The sequence below is a fragment of the Paroedura picta genome, chromosome 3 (assembly GCF_049243985.1).
Source record: "Paroedura picta isolate Pp20150507F chromosome 3, Ppicta_v3.0, whole genome shotgun sequence".
Lineage (NCBI taxonomy): Eukaryota > Metazoa > Chordata > Lepidosauria > Squamata > Gekkonidae > Paroedura > Paroedura picta.
Window position 1 is genome coordinate 57699048 of NC_135371.1, and position 15951 is coordinate 57714998.

The 15951-nt window shown below is 44.2% G+C and overlaps 1 protein-coding gene across 3 annotated transcripts in view; it reads left to right on the forward strand.

Moving 5' to 3' along the window:
- PPM1M (protein phosphatase, Mg2+/Mn2+ dependent 1M) overlaps positions 1–15951 on the forward strand; it is a 38284-nt gene continuing 22333 nt past the window's right edge. Inside the window, exon 1 of one of the 3 annotated variants that reach the window (XM_077325847.1) lies at positions 1–437. In XM_077325847.1, the coding sequence (XP_077181962.1) occupies positions 178–437 (260 nt within the window). In that variant the 5' untranslated portion in view covers positions 1–177. Of the gene's footprint in view, positions 438–5215; positions 5235–15951 lie in introns of those variants that run through there. The other 2 variants (XM_077325844.1, XM_077325848.1) reach the window with 2 other exon arrangements.

The window sequence follows — 15951 nt, forward strand, 5'->3', positions numbered from 1 at the left end:
CCTCACTTTGCATCCGCGCCCCGCCCACGGGGCTGCTGGTTTCCAAAGTTCTTCGGAGCCGGATTCCACCCTTGACGGACCGGGAGCGCGGGAGGGAGTGACCAAGGCGTCGTGCCGTGGGCGGGCGGATGGCTGGCTAGGGCTGGCCGCCCGGCTGTCCTCCGCTGACTTCGTTTCATGTCTTCGGGCTGGTTTAAGAGGCGTTTCTTGAGCAGCTCCAGGAGCGCCGCAGGGCGAGGGCAAGACGCTGCCCGGGAGCCGCAATGGCCGGAGTACGACGAAGGGCAGTGGCGGCGGCAGCGGCTCCCTCCGCTGCCGTACCGGCGGCCCAAGTTCCTGCGGGGAGTTTCGTGCAGCGAGGAGAGGCAGTGTGGCAAGAGACCCGTCCGCTCCACGTCCCGGGACAGGCCGCTCCAGTGGGACACGGGCTATGCCGAGTGAGTGCCGGAGGGAAGGAAGGAGGGAGGGAGCTGGGGTGGCCTCGCCCGGACTGTCGTGCCTGCCGCTGGGGGTGGCAAAACTGGAAGCGCCGGTCCAGTCCGCTGCCACTTGGCTGCTCTCCCTACAGGCGGCTTCGACGTGTTGTTGTCGTCGTCGTCATCCTCTGGGCGGCTGCACGTGCTGGAGCAAGCAGGCGACTGGGGGTCGCTCAGAACCAGCCGGCCCCCTTCCTCAGGAGCACGAGGTGGATTCTCAGATGGGCGCTTGGCAGGCATAGTAGGAGGACAGAAGCTGTGACTGACAGGATTAAATGGCCATGGAATATGAGAAGGCCCTTTGTCTGAAGTTATTGGGTAAAATTTCAAATGAGATGAACAATGAACTTGCAATAGCAGTAATTGGTGACAGTTTTTCTGATTTTGCTAAGTTAACTAAACCCTGAGAATCCGTGGAGGAGTAAAGGGGTACACATAGTATAATGCCCTACCCCATGCCCCGGAAGTGCCGCCATGTCACCACGCCCCTTGATGTCACCGGACGTGCCATCATCATGCCCCACCCCATGCGCCCCGACCCGGATGTGCTGCCATTACACCACACACACCCCTGACAACACCAGAAGCGGCGTCATCATGCCCTCCAGCCCCTGCCCCCTGCCCCGGAAGTGCTGCCATTATGCCACATACACCCCCCTCCCTTGAAGTGATGGTGTCATGCCCCCACCTTCTGCCTCCTTTGCCCCCAGAAACAATTTCCACAGACCATGCTCCCACCAGAAATGCAGCCATCTTTTTACACCCCTCGTGACAGCGTTGGAAGTGACGTGCAGCATAGACCAACCCTCCCTACTGCGTCACAACCAATGGGAATGACCAGGTACGGCCATGTGTCCCCTCTGGCAACACGCCCTGTCACCTCTGACGAATAGCAAAGATGCTGGGACAGTCCCCCACAGAAGTGATTTTAGGAAAGAAGCCACTTGTGCTAGCAGACACTCACCACGGCTCTTGCTGAAAACATGGAGACTCCTAGCAGGCCCCTAATACTTGCTACTCCACGACCCGTGCTGAGACCTAATGCTGCCATGAGGTGCCTGGTATTTAACCTCCCTACAGCAACTACGGGTAGCTTTGATGGGGATGTTCCCACTCAATTTGTTTACTGGCCCCTCAGTGAGGCGGCAGAGATGGCCAAACTGCTTCTCAGTTCGAGTAATTTTTTAAAAAATGTATTATCAATGTAATATAAATATCATTATTAGTGCAGCCATCGTACAACATACTGTCTTGGGCAAATGGATTGATTAAGGAGAAAAATCCAAAATAAAAAATAGAAGAAAAAAAGGGGAAACAAGAATTATTTCTTATTACCATTATACCTATCCTCAAGTGAATGAAATCAATCTTGATGATCTTATTCCATGAATTCTATAAATGTAGATGTTCAGAGCAAACTTGTGTATTCTGTTAGATTTTTTATATTTCAGAGGTGTGTTTTTAATAACATTTGATATTAACAAAAGTGAAACATTACTATAGTTGTGGTAATAGTTGTAAAACCAGATTGTTCATTCACTCTCATCATCATCTTCATCCTCCTCATCTCCCTCCCCACTTTCAGGCAGTTCACTTGTACCGTCTGTTTCAGTGGGGTTCTCAGATCCTGTTGGTTTTGAACTGCTGGTCTTGGAAGTTCCTTTTCCTGCATCTGAACTCTTTTTCATAATGGACTTTTGAGAAAAAGTAGAAGGCAGTGCTGGTGGAGCAGGAACAGGAGCAGGAGCAGGAGCGGTAGAAGGAGCAAGAGAATGAGAAGATGGTGGAGGAATAGAAGGCAGCAGTAGTTCTAGTGTTGGTACAGATGATTGTTTTGTCAGGAGTGGATTCTGCTAAGGATGGTCTTGCACTGGTGAAGCTGCGTATTTTCTCGTCTTCATAGTGCAATTTGTCCACCTTGTTCTTTTCTGTTTCATGCAAAGGCTGGTCCCTCAGTTAAGAAGTCTTCTCCGTTGACACAGAGCTTGATCTGAAATGCTCTTCATCTGGGGTGGATTTCTTAAATCATAGAATCATAGAGTTGGAAGGGGGCCATATAGGCCATCTAGTCCAACCCCCTGCTCAACGCAGGATCAGCCCAAAGCATCCTAAAGCATCCAAGAAAAGTGTGCATCCAACCTTTGCTTGAAGACTGCCAGTGAGGAGGAGCTCACCACGTCCTTAGGCAGCCTATTCCACTGCTGAACTACTCTGACTGTGAAGTCGTATCGGATATATTCTTGGAAGGCCAGAAATACGACTTCCACAGAGATGAGGTCTCATTGACATTTTCAATGAAAAGTTCATGAGAAGGCCTGTTCTGGAGACGAGTTTTGCACAAGCCATCTGGATTGTTGGTGCTTTGCAATCCATTTTCAGAAGTCGGATCACATGTGAGATTAGTTTCCTCACAGGTGTATTTGGGATCAGAGGAGCCAACTTCTTGTTCAGGTCAGCTTCAAAGACATACCTCAGAGAGACATCATCCTGATTTGCAGAGTTCTGTGGGGGAGAAGCAGAGGTTCTCTGATATTTCCAGGATGTCCTACAGGACAACAAAATATCCGGTGAGAGCTCATTTAAAGAGTGTTCTGAGTTTATGGTTAAGGCTTTAGATTTGTCTTCTCCTGTAGGAGTGCTACTTCTGCTTAGTAGCTTCTCCAATAATTCTTTTTTAGTCATAAACTGTATTCTGTGTCCATTTCCCAACACTGCCACAGTGTTTCCATCACTAGAGAGGCTACTCAAATCATTGTTGTTCTTGTCCTCTGTGATGGAGCCTGTTGAGTTGAGAGCATTAAGCAAGGAGTCTGAAATAGACCATTTCCTAGAACACTGAAGTGCTTCTCGATGAAACCTGAGAAAGGAAAGGGCTTGCTGAGAGTCTACGCCTTCCATGAGTTTCTTCTCGCTTTCAACCTTGTGTGACTCAAAGATGCTGGGCTGATCTACAGACTTTGTGGTGGCCTTTGCAAACTCTTGTCCATCCCTCACATGTCTGAATAGTGTGGCCTTGCTTCTTTGGTTTATTCAAAGCCAGTTTTCTCTCATTATTTTTCTCATAAGGCTTTCCTGCTTGGAGGCCTTATCTGGGGATTTCTCTAAGCCTTGTGCAGAAAGTTCATTTTGAATAGTTGCCTTTGGAGTCCCCTGGAGTAATTCCATTATTTTTTCTTTGAGTGCACCCTCCAGCACACTGGCCAGCAGATAAAGTGTTTTCAACTGCTTTTTGTCAGCCCAGTTCATATCCATGGGCTCATCTCCTTTCATTTGCATGACCTGTTCAACCAATTTTAACAAGTTAAACTTGAGAGCAATGTTGGAGAATGGTTTTGGGCTGGTGCCAGCATGTCACTGTTGGGTTCAGCATTCTCCAGCAAGTAACTGTGGGGTTCAACTCTCTCTGGTAAGATGCTAAGCAGGTTGCTACTGTTCAGCTTCCTGGCTTCTAATATTTTCACGACTTCTTGCATGCCATTCGAAAGCTCTTTCTTTTCACACAGAGTTCCATCTATGGCACATGACTTTGAGCAATCCAACTTGATAGTCTCAAATGAAACTTCAATGGTCTCCTTAATGGAGCAAAGGCAGCAGGACATCTTTCTGGGCAATATAAGCATTTTCAAATGCAGCGAGGTCTACAGCAGGTTCTCCAATGTCATCGGTGTCACTTTGGTGGCACCAAGGTCTAGGAAATTCAGCCAAGTTAGACTGTAAAAACTAGAATCCTGAATGACAGTTAGGGGATTGTGGCTGAGATCCACTGTGAGCAAAAACTGCATGCCATACCAGGCTTCGAAAGTTCCCTCCACGATCTGGTTGATTATATTACTGTTGAGGTTTATAATCTCCAGGAATGGGACAGCCTCAAATGCGTACCTCTCGATGATATTGATTTTATTGTGTGATAAGTCCAAGTAGGTAAGGGAATGTAAGCCTTCCAGAGATGAAGTCTGAACTCTGCTCAGGCTGTTGGCCCTGAGGATCAAGTATTCAGCCCAAGGATAGGAATCCCATACTTCTTTTCTGATAAACAAAATGGCATTCCCAGTAAAGTCCAAGTATGTGAAAGGATGAGGATGAACTCCTGTCTTGGGAAGAGGAATTAGGTGGAATCCAGGAGAGTTGGTGATCCTGCTGCAGTTGAGGATTTCCAAGGTTCAGCGGCAGGGGGTAGGGTAAGGCCCTTTGAGCGCCATCCAGCCCCATAAGGGGCACCAGTAGTATCCAAAATAAGAGATGGGTATAAGCCATATCAGCAACGTCTATACCACCGAGCTGGTCTTTGCAGACTGCACAGCTAGCACTGTGGGCAAACTTTATGTGTGTCTGTTGATGTTTGTGACATCATCAGAATGCTTCCGCCTATCAGAATCTTTCAGCTTATCACCAGACATGAGTAAAACCTGGACTGGAACTCCTCCAGATTCTAGTATCCTTGATTAGCCTAAAGCATCCATGATAAGGATCTGTCCAGCCACTGTTTAAAGGCCGCCAGTGGTCCTTTATGAAACACCACTAGTGTTTAAATGATGTCACAAACATCAACAGACTATAGTAATGTTTCACTTTTGTTAATATTAAATGTTATTAAAAACACACCTCTGAAATATAAAAATCTAACAGAATAGACAGTTTGCTCTGAACATATACAATCATGTTTCTGCCTGTAGAAAGAACAGTCATCATTGTGAACCAAAGAATTTATGGAATAATATCATCAAGATTGATTTCATTCATATGAGGATAGATATAATGGTAAGAAGAAATAATTATTGTTTTCCCCTTTTTTTCTTCTATTTTTTATTTTAGATTTTTCTCTCTCCCTTCTTACTTAATCCATTTTTATTTCTTTCTCTCCCCCTCTTCTTTTTCGTCTTTGGCTTTCTTTCTTTTTCTTTATGTGTATGGCAAATACTTAATAAAGAGTTCTTTAAAAACAACGTCCTTTGCAGATTATAGACAATCCTAGGGTGGTAAATGGCTTGCCCAAGACAGTATGTTGTATGATGGCTGTACTAATAATGATATTTGTATTACATTGATAATACATTTTTTTTAAATGTACTCGAACTGAGAGGCAGCAGCCTTCCCTATCTCAAACCCAATAATCCTTGGTTGTGACTCAGGGTTTCCATTGTTGCCATAGTGTTTACTATGCTATGAGACATGTTAAATGATGTCAAGAGAGGTTCACATTAACAGGGTTACCAATGTGCAGATTGCCAAAAACCTGGATAAAGCACCCATCAAGCTGTCCAAACAGAATAATAAGAAACAACTGGTAAATAATGGAACTCCTTAATGGACTCCCTGGTTTCATTATACACCCACAAACAAAAACACTTTTTTTTAACCTGTTTACCTGGGCATTGAAGGCTTTCTCTCCCATTTCCATGGATTCGTTAAAAGCCTCGTCATTTTCTGTGTCCTTTCGAGTTTCCTCATCTTCAGATTCCTCAACAGGATTCCAGAACATGCAACACAGAGGATTGGGTATCCCCAAGTCCACCTCATCTGCAAGATGGCCTGCAATAGGATGGGTTCCCCAAGATGGTAGCATTGTACTTTCTCTGTTTGCAAGGCCATTTACCTCTGCAGTTGTAGGGCATTTGGCCATCTCAGCCTCCTCACTGAGGGGCCAGTAAACAAAATGAGTGGGAACATCCCCATCAAAGCTACCTGTAGTTGCTGTAGGGAGGTTAAATACCAGGCACCTCATGGCAGCATTAGGTCTCAGTACGGGTCATGGGGTAGCAAGTATTAGGGGCCTGCTAGGAGTCTCCATGTTTTCAGCAAGAGCCGTGGTGAGTGTCTGCTAGCACAAGTAGCACACTGTTGTTTGAGACTCCTTTGAGGAAAAAGGCAGGATATAAATATCTAAACAAATAACATGTGGAGAGAAATCACACCTATATGTAGCTTTGTAAATCGACCCATGGGGCTGACTTCTGAGTAGCTGCAACAGGATTGGGCTGTAGTTTGAATACCAAGCCAGTGCTGGCCGGGAGATGTATTTTGCTTTTGTTCTTAAAAAGATTTTATTCAGATTGCTAGTCCATGAACAAAATTCACACATGATTTAAGTAGAGCTGAAAGGTATCATTAGCATATGAGGGCTACTCAGCAAGTAAGATTATTGACACTGAACTAGATTGTGAAAACCCCATTGCTGTCAGATGTTTTGGATCACATGTTAACAATACGATGGTGTCTAGGAATTTCTTTCTATATTTTGAATTGCTTATCTGGAGGCCTGGCTTAAGTTCTTCTTATTCCATAGTCTCTCCAGATGAATTGCTTTGGTTCATTTCTCACCCTTTTTATAACATAAGAATTATAAATTTATGATGAATGATTAAGATTAGTGTTGCCTTTCAAGAAGATATTTTGTAGCACTTTTAGTTATTGTTAGGTAAAGTAGGGATGGATATATGTCAAGTTCCCCATTACAAGATACAATCATGTCACGTCAGCAGATATGGTAACTCTGTTGGCAGTCCCATAGGCTGCAGTCCTTGGGATTTGAATGGGGTTATCTTCTGAGTAGAACTGCTGGGGATTTCTCCCTGGGATCAGTTAGCAATAAACTAGACAGTTGTTATCTGTGTTGCAGTTTAGGGGTGTATATATTCCTTGTATACAAGAAGATATTGTAGGGGGGACTCCATGAACTCACATGAATGATTTCCTGCCTTTCAGTGCCCAGGATTCACTTAGTGATGAAAACATCTTTGTTTTTAATCGTATCACAGCAGGAAGATGTGTGGCAATTGTGGTTTGTTCTCTTGCAGTGGTCTTGCAATGACCAAAGCAGCTTCTGCCTTGCCACACAGCTGTTAAATTTGGAGAATGCTTTTAATGGGCAGAGGCCTTACTAGAGAACTAGAACATTTCTAAACCATGTAAACATAATCATTTCTTGGGACTTCAACTCCATGTGACCCAGACAGAAGATTGAGTACATTTAGAGGACACAGAAGATTGAGGACACAGAAGATTGAGTATCATTTAGAGGACACAGGGCGATGAGCTAGAGTCAAGCAAATATGTTTTTTAGGATGAGGTTTGTCCTGGGCACTCAATAAGGCTCCGTATACTTACAATGCAATCAATTCATGGTCATCTGACTAGCCTATGGTTGTGACTATTATTTGTGCAGAAAAGTGCTTGCATATCATAGATGATGCAGGAGTAGAACTAGTAAGGAGCTCTGGCACAGCTAATCTTGCTTATTCATTTATAAATATGGCAATACTGGTTATGAACACATGCAAGTAGTTATGGATTGATTGATTTATAGGCTGCCTTTCTCAGTGAGGTTTAAGGCAAATTACGGAATGTAAGTCAGTGCAAGCAATAGAACAAGACCCCTGTCAAGCGAAGAGCAGAATTAGAGAACCTTTACTGGCATCAGAGTTAAGTGAAGTAATATGACTAGCATTACAGAAATCTTCAAACAAAGCATAAGTATTAGATGTAGTATGCTAATAATTGAGAAGGAAGGACTCCCTGGAGAAGAGCCTAATGCTGGGAGCGATTGAGGGCAAAAGAAGAAGGGGACGACAACACCAACAAATGCTAATAATGCCAATAATGGAAATACATAGGTAGATAGTAAGAGCAAACAGAGACTCTATACTAGCTTGATCTTGTAAGATCTTGGAAGGTAAGCAGGGCCAGCCATGGTTAGTACTTGGATGGGAGACCACCAAGGAAGTCCAAGGTTATAATGCAGAGGCAGGCAGTGTTCCTGTCTCTTGCCATGCAAATCTTACGGAGTTATCATAAATTGGCTGTAATTTGATGGCACTTTCCTTCACCACACACAGTAGAAGAAGAGTGTGTATGTGTGTGTGTGTGTTTTTTACACTCTTTTTACTACTTGAAGGTATGGCTTGCAGTCACCTTCCTCTCCTCACAACAGACACTCTGTGAGGCAGGAGAGGTTGAGAGAGCTCTGAGAGAACTGTGATTGGCCCAAGGTCATCCAGCTGGCTACATGTGGTAGAATGGGGAATCAAACCCGGTTCTCCAGATTAGGGGCCACCATTCCTAACCACTACACCAAGGAGTGTAGCCCACAATCCTGTTCCCTTTATTAAATTACTTTCTTGACCCATTGTATAATGACATAGCCCTATTGCTTAAATACAATCCCTTGGATAATTCTGTTCTACATAGTTTGTAGAATGCCATAAAGGTGATGGCCTTCCTGACCATTTCCAGTAGGCCATTCAACAAGGCAAGGGCCAAAACAGAGAATGCATTGAGAGTAGTTGATCTTGCTCATTTTCAGGGCAGAGCCTGCAGAAGGCTATGCTCAGATGAGCAAAGATGTTATGGTGGTGCATACAGAGACAAGTGGTCCCACAGATTTTGAAGTCCAAGCCCAGGAAGGTGATAGTACTTTTGAGTTGAACCTAGTAACTGAGGGGCAGCTAGTAGAGTGGCTGCAGAATGAATGTAATATGCATGATCCACCTAACTCATAATAGTAGCTGAGCTGAGCATTTTCTGCAAGTTTCCAAATAGACTTCAAGAGTATGCCTATGTAGAGTGTATTACAGTAGTCGAGTCATTTTTTTGTTACCAGGGATTTCTGGACTAAGGAACTACTTTTGAGGTTAGAGACTCACAGGAAAACAGCAATGTGATTAGTGTCGGTCCCTTATTATGCTTGACTAGTTTCAAAGCCCATTTCTAAAAATGGGCCTTGAAAGGCGATAATGGGGAAGGGGAAAGGAGAGAGGAGGGCCGCGGCAGCTTACCTGTTCGTCCGGCCGGCCGTTGGCCAGGCGCGCAGGCCGCTCCGTCAGGCAGTCGGGCAGGCTTGTAGCGGGGAGGCCCCGGCAGCCGCGCTCTGCGCGACTGCCAAGGGCTCGTTGGGGCGGCGGCCTGTCGCGGTGAGAGGCACTTCGCGCCTCTCGCCGCATCAGGCCGCCGGGCCGGGCAGGGAGTCCCCGGCAGTCGCGCTCCCTCGATTGGTCCCTCCGATTGTCTGTTCGGAGGAAGGGTCCAATCCAGACCCTTCCTCATCACGGACACATCCTGCCCTAGAACCCCTTAGCCTTTTATTTAGTCCGTGGCGCCCGTGGTGCCACGGGCGGTTTAAAGATTATGCATAATATCTGTGATAGTTATGCTTTCTTGGTAGGACAACCAATGATCAGTGTTGTTTCATTGCCCATGTAGATATCTAGATATATGTTCCATAATTCCTTTGATTATGGAAACACTCTTCTTTTACCACAAGAATATTAAGTTCTTATGGGGATTCTTATGCTGCTTAGTGGTTGCAGTAAGAGTCGGGAGTCGGTAGGATCAGTGGCATACCTACAGGGGTATAACTGTCCCAAAACTGACAATGTGTGTGAGGCCTGTGGGTTATTATTTCTGTAGCCTGTGACTGAGCTATACCCACTGGAATGTCCTAAATGGAGCCCTGTAAATGTACTGAATATGATGGACTGAATCAAAAGATTTTGCTCTGCTGTGCTAGTTGTGGTGATTTTTCCTTATTTTCCTTGTCCTACTGCAGACCCCCAACTTGATCTCAGGACACAACAGGAGAGGTGACTTGCCCCTAAGAGCAGCATATCTGGGAGCTGAGTTGCAGTAGATGGGGGGTTGTAGATGGAAAAGTTGTTTCTCTGTCAGGAGGGCAGGAAATCAGAAGGCATTTCTGAGACCATTACTAATAATTATTCATATGATGCTTGCCATATTTTCCTGTTCCGATTTTAGTATTACAAGTACAAGTGTTATTTGTACTGTCACATACCAGAATGTCAAGGTATTTATACAGGCGCTTGACTTAGACTGTCAAGGTAACTCAAAAGGAAGCAATCTCTGCTCTAGCCAAAATTTGATTTCTCCCCAAAAGATCCTTCTTTGAATTTAGATGTCTTGGGTTGAAGTTTCCTCCCATCTATAGAAAAGACACTTCTAAAAGCAGAAGAGGGGGTGGCAGTTTTCATCCATTTTCTGAATTCCACTGGAAATTCCCATGTGATACCCGATGTGATACCCCAGGTTCCCTCAGGAGCAGTATTTTGGGAGAGCAGTTGTTTGCATTGGGAACAGAACTCAAAAAAGGCCCATTCCGATAGCAGAGCAGTGCTTACAGTCTGTTGAATCTGACCCATGTTAAACAGAACAAGCCTGAGATAATAGGTGATAGTTTAATAACATATTAAAGAGTACTCCTAAAATTTGGTACTCTAGGTGAGATGGAGTAAGGATGTGGTGCCCACTCTGCTGCCAAACAATAATGTTTACTCAGTTTCTTGTAAAGTTTCAGCTGAAAATAATCGAACTCTTTCTCCAAGAAGTTTGGCTTTCATTTGAGTAGGCCTATTATGTAATAGTACTTGCCACCAGTTGGCAAAGCATCAGCAGTTTCATCATAGAGCTAGAATCCTTTGGCTGAGGCAGGCTTTCTACAAACACATTAAGCAGAAAATAAAAACGTTAAGATTGTAAACATGACTGCCCATAATAATACCCAAATTTACTAATATCACAAAGCGTGCTGCAAAATTTCAGTGCCGGGTCTGAAGCAACTATGAACTGGAGAGAAAAGCATAGCCTATCTGTAAAAGAATCATAAAGGAACAGTATTTCTGTCTCTTTCCCCACCCCCTTGTTTGAATAGAACTTTATTTCATTTTCAGTCCCTTCAACCATGGCAAATCAGAGTAAATAAAGAAATACTAAGATAATTTGAAAACATGTGCAAGAAATCTAGCCTCCAGCCAGCCCACATAATTTGAAAGCAGTTTCTAAATAATAGCAACAGTGCTTAGCAAGAGAAGCATCCTATATTGTTTCCTGGTTGCATGAATTTGCACAAATGTTTTATAAAGCACTACCAAACTACCTGTGAGATCTCTGTCAAAATACAATTCAGGACAGTCGGCTGCTGTTGGACTGCTACAGTGCAGTTGTTGCCAAGTGTTATATGAAGCACGAGTGGAGATACAGCATCTACAATGGAACCAAGCTTGAGTCCAGTGGCACCTTTAAGACCAATACAGTTTTATTTATACCTTGAACAAAAATTGGTTGGTCTTAAAGATGCCACTGGACTCAAACTTAGTTCTGCTGCTTCCAACCAACATGGCTGCTCCCCTGAATCTAGCTTCTACAATGCTTTTAAGGCCAAACAGCAGGAAATTTTCTTGAGAGCTACATTTTGGGTGATGCTAAAGCTAATGCACATATATGAAGTGGTCTCTTTGGGTGTCAGGCTAAGCGCACACATTTTCTATTCTCACTTTACCAGCAGTATTCAATGCCCAAGTGAACACCTGCTAAATGTCAGGAGTGGTGACATATGAGATGTGTTGGCACATTATTTAGCCAAAATCCCCTGCAGGTGGAAACAGTTTTTAAAGGTCTTGCTAAAGCAGAATGATCCAGCTACTGTATTAAGTTCCTCCTTTTCATCTTGATGTTTTGTTTGCATTAGGAGTTGAAATACAAGAGGCCTTCCCCTCTCCCCTGCCTTAAACCCATACCCAAAATGAATTCTTCAACTGAATTAGGAGCTCAGTCATGCCACTGGGCAGTAAAATTGGCTTAGCCCCTGAAATAGAAGAAGTTGGGCCTTGCCAGGATTCCTATAGTTTATTTGTTGAAATATTAGTGAGGGAACAAAAGTTTCCTTCTTCAGACAACTTGGAACTAAACAAAGAACTGAATTTTCTGGCCCATTCATCTCCCTGCAACTTACATTTAGAAGAAGCTCTTGTGCATTTCTGTTTCCTGTTGTTAAATATAAAATAGAGTGTGTAGAATTCTTAGTGTAAATCACCCCAGTCTAACACCATCTGCAAGAATTCAGGTCTTGTGGGTTATCTAGAGGCAAGAGAATCTTATTCCTTCCCCTGCATAATCGATAGATAACCCATGCCAGCCTTAGAAGCTAGCAAGACATTGCTTACAAAGTCCATTGACAGCACAGAGACACTCTAATTGCTTGTCAAAGAACTTATTCAGAGTGCTTTCCACATTTTTGCCCTGGGGCACTCACACAAAGATTTTGACCGCAGGACACCAGACGCTAACCTAGAACTCATACCTATATGTTGGCTGGCATGGTGATGGGAGGGCATCATGCCAGGGAGAGCTTCCTCTTTTTGGGCTTCATGCCAGATCATATAGCTGTAATTTAAGCTTTCTATCTGTTGTTGTTCATTGGCCCAGGTCATTCAGAAGATCGGCTGTTCAACCCCTTTGGATATTCCTCAGGAATGGTCTCCTCCCAGAATATATCCCTGTCTGCCATTCAATTCCTAGGCCTGGTTTAAGGATTTGCGGGGCTCAAGCACCAGAGCAGCAGGGCCCTCGCAGAGCACAGCTGGTGCTGTTATTTGTGTGGCACAAGGAACAGTGGGGCTCCCTTCCCAGGCATAGTTTGGAACTCCAGAAGCAACTGATTCCTTCACTTTGCTGAAAACATTTACTAGTATTATTCTGAACTCTAACTTCCTTAGCCTAAACAAGAAAACAATCTTTAATTTTAAATTTGAGTACACTCAGGGGCTGTCATCTTCTGGGGATGTAATTCTAGTTCCAGAGCATTCGTATCTCTTCCAGGGGTCCTTTTGCATGTTCCAGATGCTCACTGCAGTTCTGAGGACACCCTCCTTCCTCAGCTGACACCAGCAGTTCTGAGGACACCCTCCTGCCTCAGCTGACACCAACTGCCCACAGCCCCCCCCCCCAGCTTCAGCTTTGCCCATCAGTGGCTATTTCAGTGGGGGGGGGTTGGGGGGGGGTTACGCTCTGGCATTCCCTTCCCTTCCCTCCGTGTTTCTTTTGGGGGTGGGTGACCTTGTCACTTGGCAGGCTGTGGTAGAGGCCACCAAATGCAGTGCCTGCTGTTGCCAGAGCATTCCCTTCCCTTTTCTCCTGTTGAGCTTTGTGCCTGTGTGTGTGTGAATGTAGTGAAATGGATAGCAAAGAGCTAACTGAAACCTGATTAAGAGTGGAGGGAAACTCCACCCCCTGAATTTGTTCTTTTTCCTTAGCTTTCAGTTCCTATGTTAGTTGGCACTGAGTTGCGATAAAATGTTGTGTTCTGCAGCTCCTGTGAGTATGTAGATTTATTCACCCCCAGTACAAACGTGAATCTCTGGGATTCTTCTAGGGTCTTAGCTGAAACCAGGCTTTCCTGCGGGGCTGATGTGAAAGGGGAGCACCTAAAGATATGGGGAGGGGGAACGACGTCTTGCAAAAGGAAGGCTGCAAAGCACATCTTCTGCAACCTTGCAATGAACAAATCCCTTCAAAGTGTTTAACGAGTTGGAATCCAAAACTGCTCCAGATCTGGCTACCTGACTCACACCCCACACCTGCTGCCCTCTCGTCCTCTCCAACTCCTCCTCTACAGCTTGATGATCCAGGCAATGAGGCTCCTTGCCTTAGTTGAAGCTGGTGGAGCAGAAGAGCACCAGAAGAACATGCGTAAGCTCTCTGTGCATGCGATTTCTGGCAAGCGCTCTGTCATCCGATTCAGGGGCTTTGCTGGCAAGGCAGGGCTGGGGCCCCTTGAACCAGGGGACATGCTACAAGTGTTATGTGGATAAACCGGTACTGAAGATTCCTAAAAGGGACGCAGGCATATGTACTGATATTTGGCAACAAAAGGGACAGACATGCATCTCATTGAAGACTATAGAAAAAAAAGTTTGTACAGTTGGGTGGGATGAGCTGAGTCTTCAGTGGTTTCTTAAAGGGAAACAGATGTGGCAACTGTGATTCCAAGTACCACAGTTAAGCAAGCCCTATAGGTCTTTTCTTGGTTGTTTTTCTCTAATGTTAACATTTTTGCTGGAATTGGATGATTTCCCAGTCAAATGGCAGAATATAAACTAATCTATAGCCAGGATGCATTATTTACATTCCAAGCTTTCTCCAAGGAGTTTAGGGCAATGGCTTTCTACTGGCTATTCTGTTTTCTGTTATTTCCACAGGGAAGCTTTCTTCGGAGTACAGCAACAAAGCATTGCTTCCTAAATTCACTTAAACGAATTCAACTAAGTGACTTTCTAAAGACCTAGACCTCTCCAGATGTTCTAGTCCTCTCACATTTAGAGATTTCATTCTTGTATATTATTGTTTTTAAAAATAATCCTTACGAATTAATTAATAATCTTTATTAGCTGCCTAACAGGTAAATGCATGCACAAACCAAACTGTGTTATTACCAGATGTCAAAGCTCTAAGTCAGGGGTAGTCAAACTGCGGCCCTCCAGATGTCCATGGACTACAATCCCCACAAGCCCCTGCCAGCATTCGCTGGCAGGGGCTCCTGGGAATTGTAGTCCATGGACATCTGGAGGGCCGCAGTTTGACTACCCCTGCTCTAAGTCAACCCATGTGAAATTTTTGTTGTTCAGTTTGTTTCTGTTTAACTCCGTATCCCCTTTAGCTCACTATGGGTACCTTGCATAACCAGACTGTTGGTGTCCCACCAGCTCTTTGATGGTTGATTGTTAACCTGATATGCAAAGCAGCATGCATTTCAAAAGAGGGTTACATTTTGCATATGATCCGTTTGAAGAGGAAAGAAGCTCAGAACATCAGTCATTTCCTGTGTTCGCAAGTGATTTAGTCATTGGAGAAAACCATGCACAAGAAATCTGCATCTAAACTTTCGTGTAGTGGCAAAAGGAACTTAGACCATTTGACAGATAAAGAAAGTTAAAAACACACTCAATACAGTGCCTCTCCAAAACTGTGAGGTTCCTGGAAAGGAAGAGGACAATGAGGTAGCCAAGTATTTCTCCATCTTACTTTGGGGCAGGCTGGCTAAAAACCAATAATTTAAAATTAAGTTTGATTTTTCATTTTTATTAAATTTCAGTGAAAAAATGCATTTTAGAATACAGCCTGGTTTAAACAGAAATCTTAACTTAAAGAAGATATGTTATAGTCACTTTAAAAATCAATTATGACCATATATCAAATGGCATAAGAGAAATGGGGAAGTGGTTGATTTCTGAAGTTATACATTATAAATAAATGATACTGTGAGGTATAAACTGTATGGCTTATTGTGAACCAACTACACAGAGGGATTAGAAAATGATCACAGATACCCAGGAAGTGCCACATGCTGTGTCGTCGTCATCCTCCCCCCCCAAGGATGATCCACAGAATCTTTGTAGATTACCTTGTAATTTTTGTATATTCTCTGAGTACTTAGATAGCCCTGTCTCATCAGATCTTGGAAGCTAAGTAGGGTTAGTGCTGGCTAGTACTCGGATGGGAAACCACCAGGGAAGTTTAGGCTTGCTATGCAATGGCAAGCCACCTCTGGTTGTCCCTAGCCTTGAAAACCCCAGAGGGCTACCATAAACTCAATGCAACTTAATATTTCAGGACGAGCATTTTTAAGCCTGTATGTGATTGATTACACCAAAGGGGTACTTTGGTTCTTTCAATTCTCCCTAGTAACAGACTA